General features: G+C 41.4%; 1 protein-coding gene and 1 long non-coding RNA gene across 2 annotated transcripts in view; one reads left to right on the forward strand and one right to left on the reverse strand.

Annotated features, from left to right (window-relative positions):
- The window catches only part of LOC133640784 (uncharacterized), a 76,446-nt gene that overhangs the window by 32,532 nt on the left and 18,687 nt on the right, over window positions 1-25,227 (reverse strand). The window contains exons 15-34 of the mRNA XM_062034429.1: window positions 24,033-24,240; window positions 23,816-23,928; window positions 23,520-23,722; window positions 23,327-23,434; window positions 20,567-20,846; window positions 16,048-16,362; window positions 15,577-15,894; window positions 13,393-13,680; window positions 11,300-11,527; window positions 11,084-11,200; window positions 10,675-10,992; window positions 8,823-9,167; window positions 8,557-8,735; window positions 8,139-8,355; window positions 7,936-8,034; window positions 6,250-6,414; window positions 2,833-3,180; window positions 2,633-2,760; window positions 359-494; window positions 33-206 (exon numbers count right to left, since the gene is read on the reverse strand). Coding sequence (XP_061890413.1) covers window positions 33-206; window positions 359-494; window positions 2,633-2,760; window positions 2,833-3,180; window positions 6,250-6,414; window positions 7,936-8,034; window positions 8,139-8,355; window positions 8,557-8,735; window positions 8,823-9,167; window positions 10,675-10,992; window positions 11,084-11,200; window positions 11,300-11,527; window positions 13,393-13,680; window positions 15,577-15,894; window positions 16,048-16,362; window positions 20,567-20,846; window positions 23,327-23,434; window positions 23,520-23,722; window positions 23,816-23,928; window positions 24,033-24,240 — 4,287 coding nt within the window. The remainder of the gene's footprint in view (window positions 1-32; window positions 207-358; window positions 495-2,632; window positions 2,761-2,832; window positions 3,181-6,249; window positions 6,415-7,935; window positions 8,035-8,138; window positions 8,356-8,556; window positions 8,736-8,822; window positions 9,168-10,674; window positions 10,993-11,083; window positions 11,201-11,299; window positions 11,528-13,392; window positions 13,681-15,576; window positions 15,895-16,047; window positions 16,363-20,566; window positions 20,847-23,326; window positions 23,435-23,519; window positions 23,723-23,815; window positions 23,929-24,032; window positions 24,241-25,227) is intronic.
- On the forward strand, window positions 23,400-24,553 carry LOC133640788 (uncharacterized). Its single transcript, XR_009824213.1, has 3 exons — window positions 23,400-23,490; window positions 23,571-23,789; window positions 23,871-24,553. It is a non-coding gene; the product is annotated as an uncharacterized LOC133640788 (long non-coding RNA).

The following is a 25,227-nucleotide window of genomic DNA, read 5'->3' on the forward strand; positions in this document are numbered from 1 at the left end:
CGTTTTTGTGTGTGAATATTTTAGATACGTACCTTTAAGTTGTGACAGAGAGACATCTGGAGTGTCCCTGCTTGTCTGAGTGTTTCTGAACTGTCTTTTGAAAGTTTGTCAAACACATCCTGCTTTAAACAGTCACTCAGAAATTGATGATGAGAAAGTGCCTCCTGAAGAATAGCCTGCATCTTTTCCCCTTCATCTGCTGCCTCCTGATACCAGGATAAAGAATATGTCTTTAATGATTTCCATTAGGTTACTGAGCAAGTTCTAATTGAACACGGGGTTCTCATTTAAGCATTAATGCTAACAGCTGTTCACTACAATCATTACCGGAATCAAACATACATAGAAATATCCAAACCTGCACAGTTGCAATGGATTCTGAAGGCTTGTTGTGGTTGTGGGTCCATTCCTGCAGTGCTTGGATTGAATTCGTCAAACAGCGAGCAGCATTTGTTGAGCAACTTTGCTGATGCTCCCTCAGCCTAGTCTGCAAACTGAAGGAGTCATAAAGAAAACATTAATGGACCCAAATGTCACCAGTACGTGTCATTAGGGAAGATGTAGCAATTAAGTGGAACCTGCTTAAATTGGTCCTGTTTATAGTCATTAAATTAAAACCGCCCACTTTACTTCCTGTGGATCAACGTACGGCCCAAGTATAAAAATGAGCTGTAATTTTGAATGGAAGAAACTGATGTACTAAATGTTCTAAATGTGTCCACTTGATGTCACAATAGCAATTCTTTGTACTTTAGAGGGTGCGGAGCTATGTGCCGTGTGTCAACACTTCCGTGTTTGGACACTACGAACTGACGCTGCTTATATAGTGATAGTAATGATACAAAATGCGGATTGTTACGTTCAGGCCTTGATTGTCAAATATGTTGTTGGTAATGTAACATTATTTGTGTCACATTTCTACCCAAATAAATTGATAATCTGTACATTCCGTGTTGTACTTATAACTGGGGACACATTTTTTCGGCGTGCATAAATATGCTGAACTAATATGTATCCCCTTCTAACTTCATGTGTGATTAATGAAATGTGTCCAAACTCACATAGATGATGTTACATGTGTACAGTATATCAGTTGAGGAAACCAAGTTATTGTTACTCATTTCATCCTCTGATAGATTAATAATTAATACCAACAGAAGCATTTTAAAACTCTGCCAGACTCAATTCCACCACCTATTATCAAATCAAATTTATTTATAAAGCACATTTAAAATTTACCACAGGGGTAGCCAAAGTGCTGTACAATGGGCAGGTTAAAAGATAATACGAGTACCAAGCAAACACAACACAACACAAACAGAACACGATAAAAATAAATAAATAAAACAAATAAAATAAATAAAATAAATAAAATAAATAAAATAAATAAAATAAATAAAACATAAAAACAGGTTCACAGCAGGTGTGTTATGGGGCGCCATTGCAGGATGGATATCACTCAGTGTTAAAAGCCATGGAATAAAAGTATGTTTTTAAGAGAGATTTAAAAACAGGAAGGGAGGAGGCTTGTCTAACACTCAGAGGTAGGTCGTTCCAGAACTTGGGAGCAGCAGCGGCGAAAGCTTTGTCACCTCTAATCTTAAGCCTTGTGTCAGGGACCGTTAGTAGCAGCTGATCAGCTGATCTTAGGGATCGGGTGGGGCAGTAAGGCTGAAGGAGGTCGGAGAGATATGTTGGCACGAGGTTGTTTAGACATTTAAAAACAAATAAAAGGAGTTTAAAGTTGATTCGGTGACGCACAGGGAGCCAGTGAAGGGACGCTAACATAGGGGTGATGTGCTCACGTCTGCGGGTCTGTGTTAGCAGACGAGCAGCAGAGTTCTGCACGATCTGCAGGCGGGCGAGGGAGGCCTGGCTAATGCCTACATACATATAATGAACATTATCATATCATTTATTCAGGAAGTATAAATAACCATAAATGAAGATAGAATATGATCTACCACAACACGTAAGCGTGCTTGTTCTATTTTTAAACAAACATAACAATCTGAAGTTGTCTTTATTTTTAACTTATCATGCCATGATTTTACCAATCAGGCCCACTTGAGAATAAATGTTCCTCCATGCAGCCCCTGAGTTAAAATGAGTTTGACATCCCTGCTCCAGATGGGCATTTTTTATATTTTTTGTCGCTCACTAAACCCTCCATTTTTTTTTCCTGTTTAAATCGTTTATCTGAGTGTTCTAGCCTTCCTCTCTGAGCTGAAATTAGATATTTTTATTTGTGGGGGTCCTCATTACATGTACATAGAAATGCCATAGATTTTGCCCGTATTTGTCTGATCGTTGATGATGTGCAAAATCTACTGAATCCAACAGAAAATGATTTTAACTATAAAAATATTATTCCAAGACAGCAATAGATTTAGTATAGAATATTAAATAAAAACAGACAAATTTGGAAAATAAATTATTAAGGAAAAGTCTATCATCCAAAATTCTCCTTATGTTTCTGGTGAAAATCCCAAGAAAATGTCGAGGCAATAGGTACGTTCGGTTTTGGTTACCTCAAAAAGGAAAAATAAACGGGTTCCACTGAACATTAGATCATCATATGATAAGACAGACAATACCTGATTTATGTCAACAAAACTATTCTCCACACTACCTGTCATGTTGTTGGCGCAGAGAGTCGACGCTGGTGGTTATTTCTATTGGCAGCTCATTGGCAGAACGGACTTCCTCCTGCAGCTGATCAACTTTCCCGCGGATTTCCTCGAGCGACTTTTTACAATTCTGCCACAGAGATAGGGCATTATTTTAGAATGGGCTGAAGCGTATGTGTATAGAGTAAAAGTGAAATAGAACCTGCAGGCTGTGCCAGTGCTGTTGGATCTGTTCAACATTGTCCTGCGGTTCACTGTATCCCAGCGCCTGGTCCAAAGATCGCAGCTCCCACTGCAGAGCAGTTGCTTTCTCCGTCAGCGCCTTCGTCTTTTGGGCTGCCTGGCATTCCAGGTCCCGCAAGCGGGCCTCGCAGGCCCCCAGGTGGTCCTTCACATCATGCTCAGAGGTGGCACAGAGCTCGTGCAGGTGGCTAACCTCCAGGGTGAGAGCATCCCGACCACCGGGGGTGCAGACGCTGAGGAGATCATCTCTGGCGGCATCCAGCTCCTTCATCTCTCTCTGCTCCCTATCCACAGTCTGGAGTAACGCCTGGGAGATAGAACATCATACTAATTAAATAAAGACAATCAGCAGACATTGTTTACCGTATTTTCCGGACCATAGGGCGCACCGGATTATAAGGTACACTCCTGATGAATGGTCTATTTTTGATCTTTTTTCATATACAGTCGTGCTCCTAAGTTTACATAACCTGGGAGAATTTATGATTTCTTGGCCATTCTTCAGAGAATATAAATGATAACACAAAAACCTTTCTTCCACTCATGCTTAATGGTTGTGTGAAGCTATTTTTTGGCAAACAACTCTTTTTAAATCAAAATGACAAAAGAAAGTACCCAAATGACCCTGATCAAAAGTTTACATACCCTAGTGACTTTGATCTGATAGCCTGCACCAAAGTTGACACAAACAGGTTTGAATGGCTAATCAAGGTTCCAATCCTCACCTGTGACATGTTTGTTTGTAATGAATGTGTGTTTATAAAAGGTCAGCGAGTTTCTGGGCTTCTGACAGACCATTGCATCTTTCATCCAGTGCTGCACACATGTTTCTGGATTCTGAGTCATGGGGAAGACAAAATAATTGTCAAAGGATCTGCGAGAAAAGGTAATTGAACTGCATAAAACAGGAAAGAGGTATAAAAAGATATCCAAGGAATTGAGAATGCCAAACAGCAGTGTTCAAACGCTGATTAAGAAGTGGAAAATGAGGGATTCAGGTAGACCAACAAAGATTTCAGCCACAACTACCAGGAAAATGGTTCGAGATGCAAAAAAAAAATCCACAAATAACTTCAGCTGAAAAACAGGACTCTCTGAAAAATTGTGGTGTGGCTGTTTCAAGATGCACAATAATGAGGCACTTGAAGAAAAATGGGCTGCATGGTCGAGTCGCCAGAAGAAAGCCACTTCTGCGCAAATGTCACAAAGTATCCCGCTTACATTACGCCAAACAGCACAGAGATTGATTGATTGATTGATTGATTGAGACTTTTATTAGTAGGTTGCACAGTGAAGTACATATTCCGTACAATTGACCACTAAATGGTAACACCCGAATAAGTTTTTCAACTTGTTTAAGTCGGGGTCCACTTAAATTGATTCATGATACAGATATATACTATCATATAAGCTTCAAGACAAGCCTCAAAACTTCTGGAACAAAGTAATTTGGAGTGATGGCTTTCTTCTGGCGACTCGACCATACATGGGGTATGTAAAACTTTTGATTAGGGTCATTTGGGTACTTTCCTTTGTCATTTTAATTTAAAAAGAGTAAACACAGTTGTTTGCCAATAAATAGCTTCACACAACCATTGAGCATGAGTGGAAGAAAGGTTTTTGTGTTATCATTCATATTCTCTGGAGAATGGCCAAGAAATCATAAATTCTCCCAGGGTATGTAAACTTATGAGCACGACTGTATAAGGCGCACCGGTTTATAGGGCGCATTGAATGAGTCATATTATTATGATTTTTCTCTAAATTGAAAACACTTCCTTGTGATCTACATAACATGTAATGGTGGTTCTTTGGTCAAAATGTTGCATAGATTACGTTTAACAGATCATTTTCAAGCCGCTTTCTGACCGTCGCTTCCAGATGCGCCGTTTTGTGGGCGGTCTTATTTACGTGGCTCACCTTCGGCAGCGTCTTCTCCCCGTCATCTTTGTTGTAGCGGTGTAGCGTGCAAGGACGGGAGTGGAAGAAGTGTCAAAAGATGGAGCTAACTGTTTTAATGACATTCAGACTTTACTTCAATCAATAACGGAGCAGCATCTCCTCATCCGGAAACAACAACAAGGCCGGAAATGTGTCCCGTGAAAAACCGTCTGACTCTCTAATAACTAAAGTTCCTTGGGTGAATAATGGAAACTCACTACACCGGTATGTTTTAGCGCTTTCATGGCGAATTTACTGACAGATATAAGTAAGAACTTAACACTACTTTATATTAGAAATGGCAACAGCGCAGGTTGAATGTCCCATAACAAGAAGATAGAGAAAAAGAAGAAGCTTATCGACTACCGCGTCGGCACGGACTACAAAGACGGATTCGCTCAATTTTTCAGGAATTATGCAGATCCCAAATAAACTAGAAGGTAAGAAAAGTTGCTTTTGCATAATAATGCCAAACAAAACACCAGATAATATGTCTTACCTTATACACACACCATAATACTCCTATGTTTAATGCGCCGACAATCCTTCAAGCGGTGTGGCTTCATAGCTTACCAAAGTAGTACTAAAACATTTAGATAGATTTTTGAGCGCCGTGTGTAATGTTCTATATTTTCAATGGAACATATACAAAGTTGGTGTCGTTTACTTGAGTCATATTGCAGTCTACACGTATCTCTTATCTTTGACTGCCATCTACTGGTCACGCTTATCATTACACCATGTACCAAATAAAATAGCTTCAAGGTCGGTAAGCAAAACCAGAATTATTCCGTACATTAGGCGCACCGGGTTATTAGGCGCAGCCTCGAGTTTTGAGGGGAAAAAAAGGATTGTAAGTGCGCCTTGTAGTCTGGAAAAGACGGTACCTGAAATTAAATAATGTTTGTCAGAATAATTGTATGTAAGTTATCACACAATTTGTTTTCCCATTAGTTCAGGCTGCCCTGCGAGAAGACAAAAGCTGTCTTTGTCCTTATCAAGCAAAAGGCCTGCCGCTTGTAAACCTCCACTGTGTGCGATGGGATGCGACGTGGAGGTGTCGGTCTCCCTGATCTATTGGACAGCCACAGGAAGACCTTGTCACGACCCGAGATCTACAAAGCAGAGAGGGAGCAGACCTGACCTCGCTCTAGGCACCTTTTCTTTGAACTGTTTATGACCGAGTGCAACAGCTATTTATGACCACCTGCCCTTAGGAGAAGCTGCGTAATGTAATGCTATGGCGTGAACTCCCTCGTCAGAGCGTGGGACGACACTGTACAAGGGTACAGGTCTACGCGCTCTCCTCATGAGCTAAATTGAATCCTGGCTCTGTTTGATTTCTTTGCTTCTTGTCTTGTCTAATAGATGTCATCGGTGTTTGAACCTGACAATGTTCTTCCTAAAAGTGATCAGACTTGTTTTGTGCACATACCTTCAGTGTGTTGATGGCACTGTGAAGACCTTTTCTGTCATCTGGAGGCGCTTTCAGGGCTTTCACCTGCTCTCTCAGCCAGTCCTGTGCCGCTTCATGCTGTTCCAAAAGCTGAGTGCATTGCCTCTCTGCCATGATTCCTCGCTCCAGGTTTGCCAGCGCCTCCTGATTACATACATCCCAGACACATAGCAAACCTTTTCAGTCTCATAAGAGGTATGTTCAGGATATTATTTGGAATGTGAAACAAAGGATATGACGACAAAGCAGGCATGCATACAAGAAATTGTTATACGTTCTTCCTGGACCAGGTGTGTCAGACGTACAGCCGGCGGGCCAGAACCGGTCCATTAGGAAGTTCAGTTAAGCCAGCAGGATGAGCGTAAATGTTAAATAATTTCAAAATAAAATGTATTTCTCAATTAGACTCGTTTGTCATCGGCCCTTGGCACACCGCAAGAACTAAATAAACCAAAAAGTATTTTACGATGAGTGCTACTATCAAAACAATTGTTTTTGGTTGGTGTCCACATTTTTTAAATATATATACATATATATATACACACATACATACATACATACATACATACATACATATATATATATATATATATATATATATATATATATATATATATATATATATATATATATACATATATACATATATAGTATATATACACGTTAGGGCTTTGATACTTTTCTAAATAAGGGGCACCACAAAAAAATGGCATTTTGGGCTTTATTTTAACAAAACAATCTTACGGTACATTAAACATGTTTCTTATTGTAATCGAAGAAAAATTTTGGCCTTAAATAAAATAGTGACCATACTACACAACTTTTAGTAGTAAGTAAGCAAACAAAGGCTCCTAATTTGGCTGCTGACATATGCAGTAACATATTGTCTCATTTCTCATTCTATTATTTTGTCAAAACTATGAAGGACAAGCGGTACAAAATGAATTATTAATCTACTTGTTTATTTACTGTTAATATCTGCTTACTTTCTGTTTTAACATGTTCTATCTACACTTCTGTTCAAATGTATTAAACACTTATTCATCTGTTGTTTGGATACTTTACATTAGTTTTGGGTGATACTACAAATTTGGGTATTGATCTGATACCAAGTAGTTACAGGATCATACATTGGTTATATTCACAGTCCTTAATGTGTCCAGGGACGTATTTCCTGAGTTTATAAACATAATATGAATTTTTTTTAAAGAAAAATAGATTGTGTGATGGTATAAAATAAAATGTAATCATAGTGGTATCGACTGGATACTCTCTCACAGCGAAAGTGAATGGAAATAACTTTGGTCTTAAAGAGAGAGCGACCTGCTAAACTTCCCATTCAATAAACATTTTTCTTTGTCCATTTCTGCTCTCTAGTCATTCCTGTGACACAACATCAGCTAGAATGCTTTTCCAACGCATTGGTGTGGACTGAGGGTCACAGTTTGCAAAAATAAAAACAGTGTTGTTAAAGGAAACTTTTGTCAACTTTGACAGCCCTATTAAATACTGTATATTCATATATTTGTCGGATACAATTGTACTTCCTAAACCAAAACAGACTTGTCGTCATTTATAGCAATGTTTTTCATATTTATTTACAGGTAACCCTTTTCTAAAAAATAAGTTTGGCACCCTGTCCTAGACCATTGTGTTTCAACTCACTGTTAACTGTTTGAGAAGAATTGGGATGGATTCTTCAATGCTACCCCAGGTTGAATCAGCCCATTCGGGGTCCTGGGTGGTCTCACACAGTTCTGCAGCCTGAAAAAGACAAATGAATTGTATTGATGTTTAAATGTAGAGTTGCTTCCACTCTTCTGTTAAGGCTTTCTGCGTCGATGAGAATTTTTAGCCCGGTGTGGTACCTTGGTGCGTAAACCAGAGAGGAGGGGGCCCAGGGCTGCACTCCTGTCCAGCAGGCTCCGGGCTTGTTCCATCGCCTGCCTCCGCTCTCCCAAGCCTGGCCAGGAGAAGTCGCGAGGCAAACTGGAAATCTGTGTTTGTAGCTCCTCAAAACGAGACCGCACTTGTCCTTGTTGGTACCGACAGGACACCTGGTTGCCCACGACCGTCTGTAGTAGCCTGATGTACAACAAACAAAAACTTCACAAGTCATTGTTTGCTGAGGAGCAGGAGATGGAGCAAGTGCTCTTTGGGTTCCTGATCTTAATTCAAACCACAACCCAGATAAAATACCCTCAACTTCAAAAGCGTATTTTGCGGTGGGGGACTATTTGATCATGCATCCGAGTAGCTTCAGATAATGACAGGGTCTTTGTGTACCTGCTCCTCTCATCCGCTGCCTGCATGATGGTCCTCCACTGCTCCTCCACCTTTTTGAGCTTTGTTTGGACCTCCAGCCTACTGTCCTCCTCCAAGTCCTCGTGTTCATACAGATTCTGCACACGCCTCTGCAGCTCCATCACACGAGTCTCTCCACTGGACTTGGAGTTCAAGATGGTCTGAGGACAAACGCTTACAACATTGGATGTGCTGTATCTGAGGTGTATTTCAAAGGTAATCTATAAGACTGACAACAAAAAACTCACCTGTGCCGTATTCAGACGGTCCTCTATCTGGACCTGGCTGCCTAAAGTGTCTGTCCCGGTGGTCTCAAGCTGTGCCTGCAACTCCTCCAACCAGGTGTCAGTGCTAGCTGCCTGGCTAAAGAAGGCTTGCAGCTCCCTCGAGAGCGAGTACAGAACCTCTGCTTTCTTCAGCGAGTTCTCAGCATCGTGGAGCAGCGTCCTCCACTGCTCCTCCAAGTCTCTGACTGCTTGTTGAGACTCCCGCTTGACAGCATCCTCGACGTCCTCGTGGTCACAGAGGCTGTGGCTTTGTCTTTTCAGCTCGGCCAGCTCAGAGTCTCTGTTGGGTTTGGAGCTCAGGATGGCCTGGATACAAACAACAGATACCTTCAAAGAGGATCATCTACTAACCTTTGTGGAATTAAGAGGCAGTATCCAAAACATAATTGTTTAAAGGCCTACTGAAAGCCACTACTACCGACCACGCAGTCTGATAGTTTATATATCAATGATGAAATCTTAACATTGCAACACATGCCAATACGGCCGGGTTAACTTATAAAGTGCAATTTTAAATTTCCCGGGAAACTTCCGGTTGAAAATGATGACGTTTGCGCGTGACGTCGATGGTTGAAGCGGAAGTATTGGGACACATTGTATCACAATACAAACAGCTCTGTTTTCATCGCAAAATTCCACAGTATTCTGGACATCTGTGTTGGTGAATCTTTTGCAATTTGTTTAATGAACAATGGAGACTGCAAAGAAGAAAGCTGTAGGTGGGATCGGTGTATTAGCGGCTGGCTGCAGCAACAACACCAGGAGGACTTTGACTTGGATAGCAGACGTGCTTTCCGACGCTAGCCGCCGACCGCATCGATGATCGGGTGAAGTCCTTCGTCGCGCCGTCGATCGCTGGAACGCAGGTGAGCACGGGTGTTGATGAGCAGATGAGGGCTGGCGTAGGTGGAGAGCTAATTTTTTTATCATAGCTCTGACGAGGTCCCGTAGCTAAGTTAGCTTCAATGGCGTCGTTAGCAACAGCATTGCTAGGCTTCGACAGGCGGCACAGCATTAACCGTGTAGTTACAGGTCCAGTGTTTGGTTCGGTGTCTCCTGATAGTAGTATTGTTGATCTTCTGTCTATCCTTCCAGTCAGGGGCTTATTTCTTTTGTTTCTATCTGCATTTAAGCACGATGCTATCACGTTAGCTCCGTAGCTAAAGTGCTTCACCGATGTATTGTCGTGGAGATAAAAGTCACTGTGAATGTCCATTTCGCGTTCTCGACTCTCATTTTCAAGAGGATATAGTATCCGAGGTGGTTTAAAATACAAATCCGTGATCCACAATAGAAAAAAGGAGAGAGTGTGGAATCCACTGAGCCAGCTTGTACCTAAGTTACGGTCAGAGCGAAAAAAGATACGTCCTGCACTGCACTCTAGTCATTCACTTTCACGTTCCTCATCCACAAATATTTCATCCTCGCTCAAATTAATGGGGTAATCGTCGCTTTCTCGGTCTGAATCGCTCTCGCTGCTGGTGTAAACAATGGGGAAATGTGAGGAGCCCTTCAACCTGCGACGTCACGCTACTTCCGGTACAGGCAAGTCTTTTTTTATCAGCGACCAAAAATTGTGAACTTTATCGTCGATGTTCTCTACTAAATCCTTTCAGCAAAAATATGGCAATATCGCGAAATGATCAAGTATGACACATAGGATGGATCTGCTATCCCCGTTTAAATTTTGAAAAATTATTTCAGTAGGCCTTTAAAACATGATGTGTGTATATATGTCAGTGTGTAGTTTGGTGCTGATCAAAGTGTTTTTGGCCTTGCTACTGAGGGTGGCCGTAGTTATTTCTTTACTGACCTGTGCAGTGGTTATGGTCACTTCATGATCTTTATGACAATTGAGGCTCAGTTGCTGTTCTTCCAGCCAGGTTTGGACTTCTTCCCTGGCCTCTTTGTGCTTCCTCAGTTGGCACTTCAGAGCACTCTGCTTCTCCAACACATTCAGCGTCGCTTTGGCACTCTCGAGGACGGCGGTCCACTGGTCCTGTGTGTCCCGTGCGATCCGCTCAAGATCCGCTTTTTGGTGCTGCTCGAGTTCCTCGGCACATAAACTCTGGTAGCGTCTCTTCATCTCTTGAAGTTTAATATCCCCCTCGGACTTGCAGCCCATGATGGTCTGGGGAGACAATATGTGGTCCAAGATGACCATCATGTAGAATTTGACCATTGTTCTTTACACAACATAAACCTCTGATGTGTTGCCTCACCAGTGCGGCATGTAGTCTTCCCTGTTCTGTTGATTGACTGGTTAGAGAATCCAGCTGTTGCTGGAGGTCTGAGAGCCAGTGGTTGGTTTCCTGATGGAGGCTTTTGAATTCTGTCAGCTAAAACAGAACAATTGCATGTTGAGGTCCAGAACGACATTCAGGAAAGTCATCACAAATTCAGAATGATCTCACGAGCCAATGATAAAGCTTTGTCACCTCCAAAACTCTCCTCTCCATCTCTTGGTTCATTTGAGCTCCTATATCCTCTCTCAGCTTTCTGGCGACCTGCAAAACCTCCCTCCACTGCTCCTCCGTGTCTTGGACCGTCTGCTGGACTTGACACTTTCTGCCCTCCTCTACGTCCTGACGGTCACAAAGACTCTGGCCCCGCCTCCTCAGGTTGTTCACCTGGCAGTCGCCGTCAGGTTTGGACTGCAGAACATCCTGGAAACCAAGTGAAAGTAAATGGATCCTGTCTTGTGAAACAAGTGTTTGATCAATTCCTATCATAAAGATTATGAAGTAGGTGTGGTCATGAGGCGCCATGGATTTCATTATATGGTAACCAGTGTTTCCCCCAGAATATTTGTTAGTTCGCGTGACGGACGGGGAAGGGGCTGGGTGGGTGTATGGAACAGTGTAATTTGGTCTGTCGCCACCATCACGTCTCCATCTCATCGCTGCCTGGGGGGGCAATAGACTACAGACTGTGGTGAAGTAGGCCGGCTTCATCGCGTGAAGAAGCCTACAATTTTTGGTTGTGTTTTCCGCTCCGTATTCTGAATGGCAATATACGATATGTATCTCGATATTTTTTCCGTAAAGTAAAAACAAAACACAAAACAGTCCTAGTTACCTGAGATACTAAGTATGTCATTATTTTGACTTAGGAAATATTGACTTACTAAGACAAAATAATGACAGTGTTTCCCACACATTCATTTATTTGTGGCGGCCCGCCACGAAAGAATTACGTTCGCCACAAATAAAAAAATTAAAATGAAAAATAAAAAAATTATTAAAAACAATTTTTTTTTTTTTTTTTTGTCCTGTCCAGCTTCTCAGGCAAATCATATAGTTGATGTAGATGCCCATATAGGCTGTTCAGATTTACTTTACAAAAGAGAAGTGTAGGATACTTCTCTTGTTGCCTTATTTGTATTTGACCACTACTGTTTTTTGTTTATTTGTTACTGACTGTGGCAGGACACCTATGCCTCTGTTTCACTTTATGTTGCTGGTAAATAATATGGTTGTAGTAGTAGGCTAAAGTTAAATTATTTAGTATGCACTAATTAAAGGGGCAGAGCTTTAAGAGACATTTTAGCTTTTATATTTTATAAGATATATTTTTTGTAAGAACCACAATTAATAGATATATTTCAGTGAATAACTTATTGTTCAAATCTGTATATAAATATGTACATAAAGTGTTGTAATAATATTGTAAAATGGATGAATGGATGGACGTTTAAAACAAAACTGTTATTATTAATTAGTAAGTATACATTTTTTGAGCCTTTTTAGAGAAAATCATATTGTAGTAAATTATGCAAATTACTCGATGGTGTCATATTGACCACGCCCATATACACGCCCATAGCCACGCCCCCACCGCCACAGGTATCTTGGCAGTTTATGGGAAACACTGAATGACTAAGTCAAATTAATGACTTACTGTAAATAAGCGTTTGCAATAAGCTTTAAAAGTGGGGCCACATGCTGACATATGCTCAACTCATCATGCTTTATTCATTACAGCATTTGGGAAGCCTATAGTTGATTTTTATTATGTGTAAATGTTATATTTTTATCAACATGTGATAGCAGGGACCCTGCCATTCAAAACTAGGCTGCTACATTACTAATAATTGATGTAACTATAGCTGAAAAAATAGTAAAATAGCAATAGGAGAGACTATTCTTCCCTGAACACCATGGAGTTCATGTAGGCTTAATGATATCAGAGACAGAAACTCTTCATTTAACATAATGTCCTTTTTTGCTGCTTCAACACAGAAAAAGGTAAAGTGAAATAACTTAGTTGTTAACTGTAGGTCAATAATGCTTGTCTTTCTCTCAGACAGACAGGGCTTTGCTGTCCGTAACACACACACGCACGAAAAAAAAACAAAAAAAACATTTTTTTTCTTTTTTCTTCAAGACTTTAGTTTAGGCGGTGGCTCTTTGTTGTTAAGGCGGGCGCCTTAACAACAAAGCGCTGCAAGAAACCCTGGTAACATTCTGGAAGTTTCCATCCAGCTGCTTTTTAGTAGACCAACCATCTACCAGTTTACGTTGAAACAAACCTGGATTGTGCGACATCTCTCTTCAGGTGGAGCGTGGACGCTGACGGATTGCAGCTTCTTCTCCTGCTCTCTCACCCATGACTGCGTGGTTTTACTCTGAGTCTCAAAGTCGTCAGCGAAACCTCGCAATTCGGCCTCTTTGCACGTCTGCAGGACGGACCTCCACTGCTGCTCCAGGTCTAACACCAACTGCGTCACCTCGGGCCTTCTGCTCGTATCCAGGTTCTCCTCTTCCTTCTTCAAGTCCAAAACTTTTGATTGGCCCTCATGTTCGGAAGCCATAACAGCCTACAAGTTTGGAGGGTTATTTGAACAAGGAGTCAAAACAATAAAAGACTAAGAGCCTGATCTACTTGGATTCAAATACCACGCGTGTGATCTACTAAGACTGCGTGTGCAACTGAAAAGTGAGGCAGACCTCCTTATTCAAATGAATTTTTTGCATGTACTATGCGGCTTACACCATGGATATACTCATTTACTGCACATTCATGTAATCACGCTCTTACCTGTGACAACAACCAGCAGACATGTACCACTTTTGTGGGCATTTTAGAAGCAGTCCTGTGGGTATCTACAATTAAACCACTTTATTTTTGTTTTTAGAGCGCTGAAGTTGCGCTCTTGGGAGTGGCTGGCACTAAATGCTGTCAGAAAAATTGTATGTAAATTATCAAAAAACTTTCCGTTCTCTGAGTTCCCAATGAACAGACAAGAGGCTGTCTTTGTTACACCAAGCAAAGGCTTGGAAAATTCCATTGTGTACGACGGGAGGGGGGTTATCTATTGTGATCCAAGACTCCCCCAAGCTGAATCCAGGACCAGCCCAAGCCCAAGGCATTTTTTTCTTTTGTGTTAATGTGACCGAAAACAATGACTATTTACATACTCCCAATTCCTTTAGAAACAGATGTTATGTAAACAGGCAAAGTCCAAATAAATAGAGGTGGCGTACAATCTTTCGTCAGAGCGTGGGTGACACTGTAATAGGTTACAGGTTGACACGTTTCTCCTCAATTGAGCAAAATTTAATTCTGTCTCTGTTTGATTCTTCTTGTCTTGTTTAATAGATGTCATCAGTGTTTGAACCTGACAAATGCGAGTGTGCGCTCCAGAGTCGAGACACTTTTTTTTTTTTCCACATAGAGTACATGTTATTAATATATCGTCTAAATATAAAAAAAAAAAAAATGCATCAATTTAATTTGTTCTAATCAGCCCTTTAAGTCATCCAGCAGCTATAATATTATAAAATCATATTGCTGAATAGACATTTATCTCATTTTTGACAGTCCCTATGTGTTGACAAGCATACGTAGCCATGTGTGTAACTGTCAGTTTGCATGTATTTTTCAGACGTGCCAAGTAAAGAAGCAAAATAGTGCTCTCATTCGAGTTTAGGTCATGATAAATCACCCTTTGTGGAAAAAAAACATATCTACGTTTTCTCCCAGTTTTGAGGGTGTTCCTGATGATCAGTATACACTACCGTTCAAAAGTTTGGGGTCACCCAAACAATTTTGTGGAATAGCCTTAATTTCTAAGAACAAGAATAGACTGTCGCGTTTCAGATGAAAGTTATCTTTTTCTGGCCATTTTGAGCGTTTAATTGACCCCACAAATGTGATGCTCCAGAAACTCAATCTGCTCAAAGGAAGGTCAGTTTTGTAGCTTTTGTAACGAGCTAAACTGTTTTCAGATGTGTGAACATGATTGCACAAGGGTTTTCTAATCATCAATTAGCCTTCTGAGCCAATGAGCAAACACATTGTACCATTAGAACACTGGAGTGATAGTTGCTGGAAATGAGCCTCTATGCACCTATGTAGATATTGCACCAAAAACCAGACATTTGCAGCTAGAATAGTCATTTACCACATGAGCAATGTATAGAGTGTACTTCTTTAAAGTTAAGACTAATTTAAAGTTATCTTCATTGAAAAATAAGGACATTTTAATGTGACCCCAAACTTTTGAACGGTAGTGTATATTTTGCTTATTCGTGAAGATAGACACACTTAATGGATTGCGGTCAACTATTCTGCTCACTAAAGAGACACAATCTTCTGCGCACACGTTTAGTAGATCAGCTTTGTGTGCTATCAAGTTTGCGTGTGCTTTAGTACACGCAAACCTTGAGTAGATCAGGCCCTATGTGCGTATGAAACGAATATGTCAACACACCTGTGTAACTTGCAGTCTTTCCTGGAGCAGCATGTGACTTCCAAGCGACAGCAGCTTGTGCCTCTGCTCCCTGATCCAAGACTGGGTGGCCTTGATGCGACTTCGGAGTGCAGCAACGTCCTTGTCGCAAGCGGCTGCAGTCTCCATCTCCTCAGCAGCCTTCGTTACCGTCTGCCACTGCTCTTCTCTTAGTCTTATTGTGTCCTGGATCTCCTTTCGAAAGCCTTCATCCAAGTCCACACTGTTGCACAGACTCTCGCCCTGCTCCTTAAGGTTCTGGAGCTTAGACCCCAAGTCTGTTTTAATGAGCAGAATGTCCTGAAACCAACACACAACATGCAAGACATGGAGATGTTATTGTCATTATGTAATTGCATAATTAACATTAGTTTGATGTTTGCCATATTTAGGACAAGGCTCACTTAAGGAGTCAACAACACACCAAGATGGTCATCGAGGATTTCAACTCACATGCTGCTTTTCATCCGTGCAACCTCCAGGAGACTGAATGTCCTCAGCAGAGTCGCTGATCCAGGACTGCAAGCTGTCACTCTGGACTCTGAAAGCATCCATTTCTTGGTGTAGGCAAGCTTGCTTCTCCGACTTGTTTAAAGTATCTTCAGCAGCCTGGAGGACAGCTTGCCATTCGTCCTCCACGTCTTGAAGCGACTGCTGGACTTGCTGTTTCTTGCTCTGCTCCAACTGCTCCTGCTCGCAAAGACTCTGGCTCAGGCATCGCAGCTGGTTCACCTTGGAGTCTCCCTCTGGTTTTGTGCTCAGAAGAGCCTGATGGCCCAAAGGAGAATTGTTCTGTTAAAGGCCTACTGAAACCCACTACTACCGACCACTCAGTCTGATAGTTTATATATCAATGATGAAATCTTAACATTGCAACACATGCCAATACGGCCGGGTTAACTTATAAGGTGCAATTTTAAATTTCCCGCTAAACTTCCGGTTGGAAACGTCTACGTATGATGACGTATGCGCGTGACGTCAATGGTTGAAACGGAAGTATTCGGACACCATTGAATACAATACAAAAAACTCTGTTTTCATCTCAAAATTCCACAGTATTCTGGACATCTGTGTTGGTGAATCTTTTGCAATTTGTTTAATAAACAATGGAGACTGCAAAGAAGAAAGTTGTAGGTGGGATCGGTGTATTAGCGGCTGGCTGCAGCAACACAACCAGGAGGACTTTGACAGCAGACGCGCTATCCGACGCTAGCCGCCGACCGCACGGATGATCGGGTTAAGTCCTTCGTCGCTCCGTCGATCGCTGGAATGCAGGTGAGCACGGGTGTTGATGAGCAGATGAGGGCTGGCTGGCGTAGGTGGATAGCTAATGTTTTTAGCATAGCTCTGTGAGGTCCCGTTGCTAAGTTAGCTTCAATGGCGTCGTTAGCAACAGCTTTGTTAAGCTTCGCCAGGCTGGAAAGCATTAACCGTGTAGTTACATGTCCATGGTTTAATAGTATTGTTGATTTTCTGTCTATCCTTCCAGTCAGGGGTTTATTTCTTTTGTTTCTATCTGCAGTTAAGCCCGATGCTATCACGTTAGCTCCGTAGCTAAAGTGCTTCGCCGATGTATTGTCGTGGAGATAAAAGTCACTGTGAATGTCCATTTCGCGTTCTCGACTCTCATTTTCAAGAGGATATAGTATCCGAGGTGGTTTAAAATACAAATCCGTGATCCACAATAGAAAAAGGAGAGAGTGTGGAATCCAATGAGCCAGCTTGTACCTAAGTTACGGTCAGAGCGAAAAAAAATGCGTCCTGCACTGCACTCTAGTCCTTCACTCTCACGTTCCTCATCCACGAATCTTTCATCCTGGCTCAAATTAATGGGGTAATCGTTGCTTTCTCTGTCCGAATTGCTCTCGCTGCTGGTGTAAACAATGGGGAAATGTGAGGAGCCCATCAACCTGTGACGTCACGCTACTTCCGGTACAGGCAAGGCTTGTTTTATCAGCGACCAAAAGTTGTGAACTTTATCGTCGATGTTCTCTACTAAATCCTTTCAGCAAAAACATGGCAATATCGCGAAATGATCAAGTATGACACATAGAATGGATCTGCTATCCCCGTTTAAATAAATAAAAATCCTTTCAGTAGGCCTTTAAGCTTACTTGTAATTACACTGAACAAAAACATAAACGCAACACTTTTGTTTTTGCTTCCATTTTTCATGAGTTGAAATTAAAAGTCTGAAACTTTGACTATATACACAAAAGACCTATTCCTATATGCCGATCCACTGCATCCCAAACATGCTCAATGGGTGACAAGTCCGGTGAGTATGCTGGCCATGAAAGAACCGGGATGTCTTCAAGCTTCTAGGAATTGTGTAGAGATCATTGCAACATGGGGTCGTGCATTGTCATACTGCAACATGAGGTGATGGTCTCGGGTGAATGGCACAACAATGGGCCTCAGGATCTCGTCACGGTATCTGTGCATTCAAAATGCCATCAATAAAATGCACTTGCCTTCGTTGTCCGTAATAAACGCCTGCCCGTACCATAACCCCACACCCACCATGGGCCACTCCCTTCACAACGCTGACATCAGCAAACCGCTCTTCCACAACGACACCACAAACACGGTCTGCCATCTGCCCTGAACAGTGAAAACCGGGATTCATCCGTGCCAGACGCCATCGGAAGTGAGCATTTGCCCACTCAAATCGGTTACGACGACAAACCGCAGTTAGGTCGAGACCCCAATGAGGACGACGAGCATGCAGATGAGCTTCCCTGAAATGGTTTCTCAGTTTGTGCAGAAATTCTTTGGTTATGCAAACAAACTGTTGCAGCAGCGGTCCGGGTGGCTGGTCTCAGATGATTACGGAGGTGCACCTGCTGGATGTGGAGGTCTTGGGCCGGTGTGGTTACACGTGGTCTGCGGTTGTGAGGCCGGTTGAATGTACTGCCAAATACCTCTAAAACGCCTTTGGAGACGGCTTATGGTAGCGAAATGAACATTCAATTCATGGGCTACAGCTCTGGTATCATGAATCAATTTAAGTGGACCCCGACTTAAACAAGTTGAAAAACTTATTGGGGTGTTACCATTTAGTGGTCAATTGTACGGAATATGTACTTCACTGTGCAACCTACTAATAAAAGTCTCAAAAATCAATCAATGGTGGACATTCCTGTAGTCAGCATGCCGACTACATGCTCCTTCAAAACTTGAAATATGTGGCATTGTGCTGAGTGATAAAACTGCACATTTCAGAGTGGCCTTTTATTGTGGGCAGCCTAAGGCACACCTGTGCAATAATCAAGCTGTTTAATCAGCATCTTGATATGCCACACCTGTGAGGTGGGATGGATTATCTTGGCAAAGAAGACATGCTCACTAACACAGATTTAGACAGATTTGTGAACAATATTTGAGAGGAATAGGTCTTTTGTGTATGTAGTAAACATTTTAGATCTTTGAATTTCAACTCATGAAAAATGGGAGCAAAAACAAAAGTATATTTGTTCAGTGTAAGACACCAAGCGCAAACACTAATTACAGGCATGTGATTTGACCACAATGAAAAAGACTGAAAAAACTTCCGGGGGTCTGGGGGACAAAGTCCCCCAGACCGGTCCAGCTCCTGGTTTTTCACCAATTTAACATGCTAAAATTAACAAAGACAGCACCATTTGAAGAAAATATTTTAGTGTTTAAAGACATGAAAACCTCATTAATAGAACATGCATAACCCAATAATCCTAATGAATCACTGTATATGGTTCAGTCCCAACAGTATTTAGTCACTAATATTTACATCTTGTGTTCATTTCACATCCACAGGTGTCACATTGATCAGTGTTATTATCTACAGTTTATTTACAGTATTACCACATTACTTCAGTTCATGTAATGTCAACATTTCATTCTTTTCGCCAAAATAGGATGTACATTTATGAAAATAATTAAACATGTTTAGTATTGTTTACTCATATTTGAAAATAGGAAATAATAACAATGTGAGGACACTGACATATTGCATGAAACAAGTGTGAAAATATTTACCTTCAAGATTGTTACACCACTGACAATAGTTTCAACAGACTACATAAGAACTTAATATTACAAAATAGTATTATATGCAAATTTATTTCAAATAAATTGTTAACTGGAATCAATAATGCGACTCTTTGGATTTCTGTAATTTCATAATATATTTTCACGTGGCTTTTTATTTTTAGAAAAACCCATTTATATTTCGCTAAGCAATAATTGGTTAATATTTAAAACAAACTTGCGTATTTCGCAAACAAATATTTTTTAGCTTACCTCATTATTAACAACCCTATCTGCAACTGAAGTGAGTGGATCTTTCCTCTCGATGTAAACAAAGGATGAAGTCCGTAAGGTTTGCTCACTTTCGGTTGACATCCAAAAGTACCAGCTAGTGAAAAGTTGGTTTTCCTTGCTTCAAGTTGTTTCATATGTTTTTGGCGTTTCGCATGTACTTCCAAAGCCTTGAAACCTCGTGATCCATAGTTAATATTATCATGACACCGCGTGCACAAAACCTTTCCGGGACGATCGATTTTCCGAATAAAATCACCGAACAAAGTTGTAACTTTCTTCTTCCCAACAGTATCAGTGATTTCCCTTTCCATCCAGTCCCATCGAAACTTATTTTTGACATGTTTATCAATTTCTTTTACTCGTAAAGCGTCCTTACTCTCGAGAACCGACATCGTTTACATATGGAAAATGGCCGTAATAACCATTATGAATGATGACGTTATTAACGTCATCATTCATAACAGATGTCCTGATTGGTCACAAGGAACATATCGACCAATCAACTACGGCGTAATATAAACTACGTCTCGAATCTTGATTTAGGGTCGGAAAAAAAACGGAAAAATGGGAGATAATTTTTTTTTCTTTCCCGAGATTAAAAAAGACGGAATTCCGACTTTAGACGGAAAAATCACATGCCTGTAATTAGTTCAACAATATTTCCTCTGACCTTTGCTTGGTGGCTCATCTCCTTGCACTGCTTGTCTCCATCTGCTAAGGTAAAAGGCTGTAGGAGGTCTTTAAACCAGCCTTTGGTTCTCTCAGACTGGCTCATAAACTGCTCCAGTTCCCCCTCCAAGATGTCGTGGGCCTCCGCCTGTGTCTGCAGTCTGGCTTCCAGCTTTCGGTAGCGCCGTATTAGGTCGTCGCTGTCCTTCACGAGCGGGTCAGCTTTAACGCCCTGGCGGCTCACTGAAGCAAGGAGCTCAATGACGGCGTCCGCTCTTTGTCTGCCAAACGGGAGCAGACAAAATATGACACTTTTCACATGAGGGCTTTGAACGCTCAACATTCCATTCAAACTCGATCGTTGGAAACACTTGACTTGCAGGTCTAAAAAGATCAAAAGTGAGATCATAGACAGAAAGGCAATGATGTTATGACATCGCCTCAGAGCACTGACTGAGCGCCCAATCAGAATGCTCAGGTGCCGTTGCTGTGGTGATTACAACCAGAGGTGGGTGGTAACGCTTTACTCCGTTACATTTACTAAAGTAACTTTTTGGATAATGTGTACTTGTCAGAGTAGTTTTAATGCAACATACTTGTACTTAAGTGTTTCTGTGAAGAACAAATATTAATTGTACTTTGTTTGATTGAGTTTATTTCAGATCACAACATGTACCGTAATTTCCGGACTATAAGCCGCTACTTTTTCCCCTCGTTCTGGTCCCTGCGCCTTATACAAGGGTGCGGCTTATTTACGGCCTGTTCTTCTCCGACACCGACGAAGAGGATTTCGGTGGTTTCAGTACGCAGGAGGAAGACGATGACACAATGATTAAAGACTGACTTTTCATATACCGGTAGGCTGGTTATTTTGATAACGTACAGGCGAGCACCTTGTATTACTTTGCACCGTTGTATTATTTGTACTCTGCACGAATGCTGTTCGCCATGTCAAAGATGTGAAAGTTTGATTAAATGATTGAAAGATTTATTGTTAATAAATGGGACGCTTTGCGTTCCCAAACAGTCATCTCTGTCCCGACAATCCCCTCCGTGGTAGCAGGAACCCCAATATACTACGGTAATTACAGATCAAAACCCTGCGGCTTATAGTCGGGTGCGGCTTGTATATGGAGCAATCTGTATTTTCCCCTAAATTTAGCTGGTGCGGCTTATAGTCAGGTGCGGCTTATAGTCCGGAAATTACGGTACTTTGTTTGATTGAGTTTATTTCAGATCACAACATGTATTTATATCACGTGTACTGTTTTCAAATTGATTACTGCTTGCAAAGGTGAATTGTTTGGCCGGTCGGAGAGCCTTCTTCCAGCGGACACTGTCACATGACTCCGGTTCACCAATCCAATGTAAGCACTAAGTGACATGTGTCTCCATTTCACCAATCAAACGGAGCCTGGCAGTCACATGATGGTATATGACAGGGGTCACCAACGCGGTGCCCGCGGGCACCAGGTAGCCCGTAAGGACCAGATGAGTCGCCCCCCGGCCTGTTCTAAAAATAGCTCAAATAGCAGCACTTACCAGTGAGCTGCCTCTATTTTTTAAATTGTATTTATTTACTAGCAAGCTGGTCTCGCTTTGCCCGAAATTTTTAATTCTACGAGAGACAAAACTCAAATAGAATTTGAAAATCCAAGAAAATATTTTAAAGACTTGGTCTTCACTTGTTTAAATAAAATCATACATTTTTTTTTTACTTTGCTTCTTATAACTTTCAGAAAGACAATTTTAGAGAAAAAATACAACCTTAAAAATTATTTTAGGATTTTTAAACACATATACCTTTTTACCTTTTAAATTCCTTCCTCTTCTTTCCTGACAATTTAAATCAATGTTCAAGTATTTTTTTTTTTATTGTAAAGAATAATAAATACATTTTAATTTAATTCTTCATTTTAGCTTCTGTTTTTTCGACGAAGAATATTTGTGAAATATTTCTTCAAACTTATTATGTGTAAGCTGTGTGACTGTTGACTAAGTATGCCTTGCTGTCACTTACGTGTGCAAGCAGAAGCTGCGTTCAACATGTGGCCGATCAGGTACGCTGTTTGCAAAGACTGTAGAGAGCGCTAAAAACAGTACCAACACGCCCTACATTTCGGGTGTCTCCCGGAAAGACTGAGAGTTGGCAAGTATGACGCTGTCAAGCGCCGTTAAAGTAAAACGTGTGGGCCGTACTAACATTAAATTGTCTTAATAAGGTGCGGGCCGGAGCGTGTGTCTGAGACCCTTGGTTTTAAACATAGCCCAAATGTAAAAAAAAAGCTTTGTATGCAGTGTTATTTCATTTTAAATTTCAAAAGAGTTTTGTGGCTCCCATTATTATCTTTAACTCGTCAAAATGGCTCTTTGAGTGGTAAAGGTTGCCGACCCCTGCCCTAACCCTAACCCAAAAAATGCGACTTATACTCCAGTGCGACTTATGTTTTTTTCCTTCTTTATTATGCATTTTCGGCCGGTGCAACTTATACTCCGGAGCGACGTATACTCCCAAAAATACGGTACTTATTATTTTTTGTACGTGTCATATTACCTTTAAGCAGCAGTAACCTTACTTAGTTACCATTTTCAGCTACTCTACCCACCTCTGATCACAACCACCTGGCCCTAATAATCCTAACAGTTATTTTTTTAGTGGCATTTCTTGCTTCATTTCAGATCATTTCTAGTTGAATTGTAAAGTGTGTGCTTATGAACAGTGATGATGATGATGATGATGATATAAAGTCTCTTTGATCACCTTTCATCCTGGAGGTCCTTGAGGAGATGTTTGGCTTTGACAGGGGTTGTACTTTGATTCTCTTTGTCCTGCAGCCACTCGTGGAGGCTATCATGATGTGTCTGCAGACTACAACATGAAGGAAGAAGAATCCGGATGGATGTACATCACTTCCAGCATGTGAGGTGAGAAAACATTAGCTGTGACCATTTACCCGCATAAGTCTGCATGGAGACACTCTATCTGTTTCTGCCTAATCAAACAGTGTCTGGTGAACCTGAGCACCTCCTCGCGCTCATCTTTCAGCCAGTTGTCGAGCTCGGTCAGCCGTTGAGCATCAATCTGTTGGCGGCCGATGTCCAGATGATCCTTCAGCTGGTCCAGACGTTGCTCTGCAGCGTTGGTCTTCAAGAAGCCCTGAGAGACAAAAGAGAAACCGTGAAGATCTTTTTGTCGTGCATGTCCATCACAGAAGAGACAGCTGGTAAGAAACTGTGGTCGTCCACTTACTGTCAGTCTCTGCAAAGACGTTTCTACATCCAACCTACTCTCTGGGTCCTCGAAGCACTCATAGACAGCCAGCTGCAGGTCCTGGTACCAGTCCTCAAATGACTGCCTCTCATCTGGAGAAGATGGCAATTCAACACAAGAATCGAGCATCATCATCTTTGCCGGCAGACTTCTCGTGAACATTGAGCAGGAAAAGTAGAACGCTTCAAAAACTGACCTTCAATGACCGTGAGGAAGCCTTTTTCCCGCTCCTCTCTCTTCAGGTGGATTATGTCCTTGGCGCGGGCGATGGCAGCTGTCAGTCCTTCGCAGTCCGCCGAAAGAGTCTCCAGCACCTGTGGACTCGCCACACTGGAGACCAGAGCAATCTCCTTCAGCACGGACTCAGCCTGCCTCTCCTGGTCCTCTAGACCTGCCTCTAGATCCTGGAGCACAACAGTTCTTCTTTCATTCATTTTGGAAATGTTTGAATTGCAGTAAAGTGGAAGTAATCTTCCTGGAATTTTTATTTGTTCAACATAAAGTGTTTACAGTATATTACTATTAGAGATGTCGATAAATGCTTTAAAATGTAATATCGGAAATTATAGGTATCGGTTTCAACCTCCCGATTTTCTCGGGAGACCCCCGAATTTCAGTGCCCCTGGTAGTAATTTTTTTTTTTTTTGTTTTTTTTTGTTGTTGTTGTCATAAAGAAATACAATCATGTGTGCTTGCGGACTGTATCCCTGCAGACTGTATTGCTTGATATTGATATATAATGTATATATTGTGTTTTTTATGTTGATTTAATAAATAAAAAAAAAATATATATTTTTTTTTTAATTTATTTTTTATTTCTTGTGCGGCCGCGTACCGCGGCCCGGTGGTTGGGGACCACTGCTCTACAACCTGTCGTCACGTCCGCTTTTCCTCCATACAAACAGCGTGCTGGCCCGGTCACCTAATATATGCGGCTTCTACACACACATGAGTGAATGCAAGACATACTTGATCAACAGACATACAGGTCACACCGAGGGTGACCGTATAAACAACTTTAACACTGTTACAAATATGCGCCACACTGTCAACCCACACCAAACAAGAATGACAAACACATTTCGGGAGGACATCCGCACCGTAACACAACATAAACACAACAGAACAAATACCCAGAACCCCTTGCAGCACTAACTCTTCCGGGACGCTACAATATACACCCCCCGCTACCACCCCATCTCTAGTACAGTTTTTGCAGCTGTTGTTTTGAGGCATGTTTAAAAAAAACAAAAAATAATGCACTTTGTGAAAGTCAAAGTATAGTATTTCCCATAGTTGTAGTGGGTGTTAGGATTATCTCAGGGAGAGCATGTCCCAAATTCCAAGCTGCTGTTTTGAGGCATGTTAAAGGCCTACTGAAAGCCACTACT

The sequence above is a fragment of the Entelurus aequoreus genome, linkage group LG23 (genome assembly GCF_033978785.1).
Source record: "Entelurus aequoreus isolate RoL-2023_Sb linkage group LG23, RoL_Eaeq_v1.1, whole genome shotgun sequence".
Classification (NCBI taxonomy): domain Eukaryota; kingdom Metazoa; phylum Chordata; class Actinopteri; order Syngnathiformes; family Syngnathidae; genus Entelurus; species Entelurus aequoreus.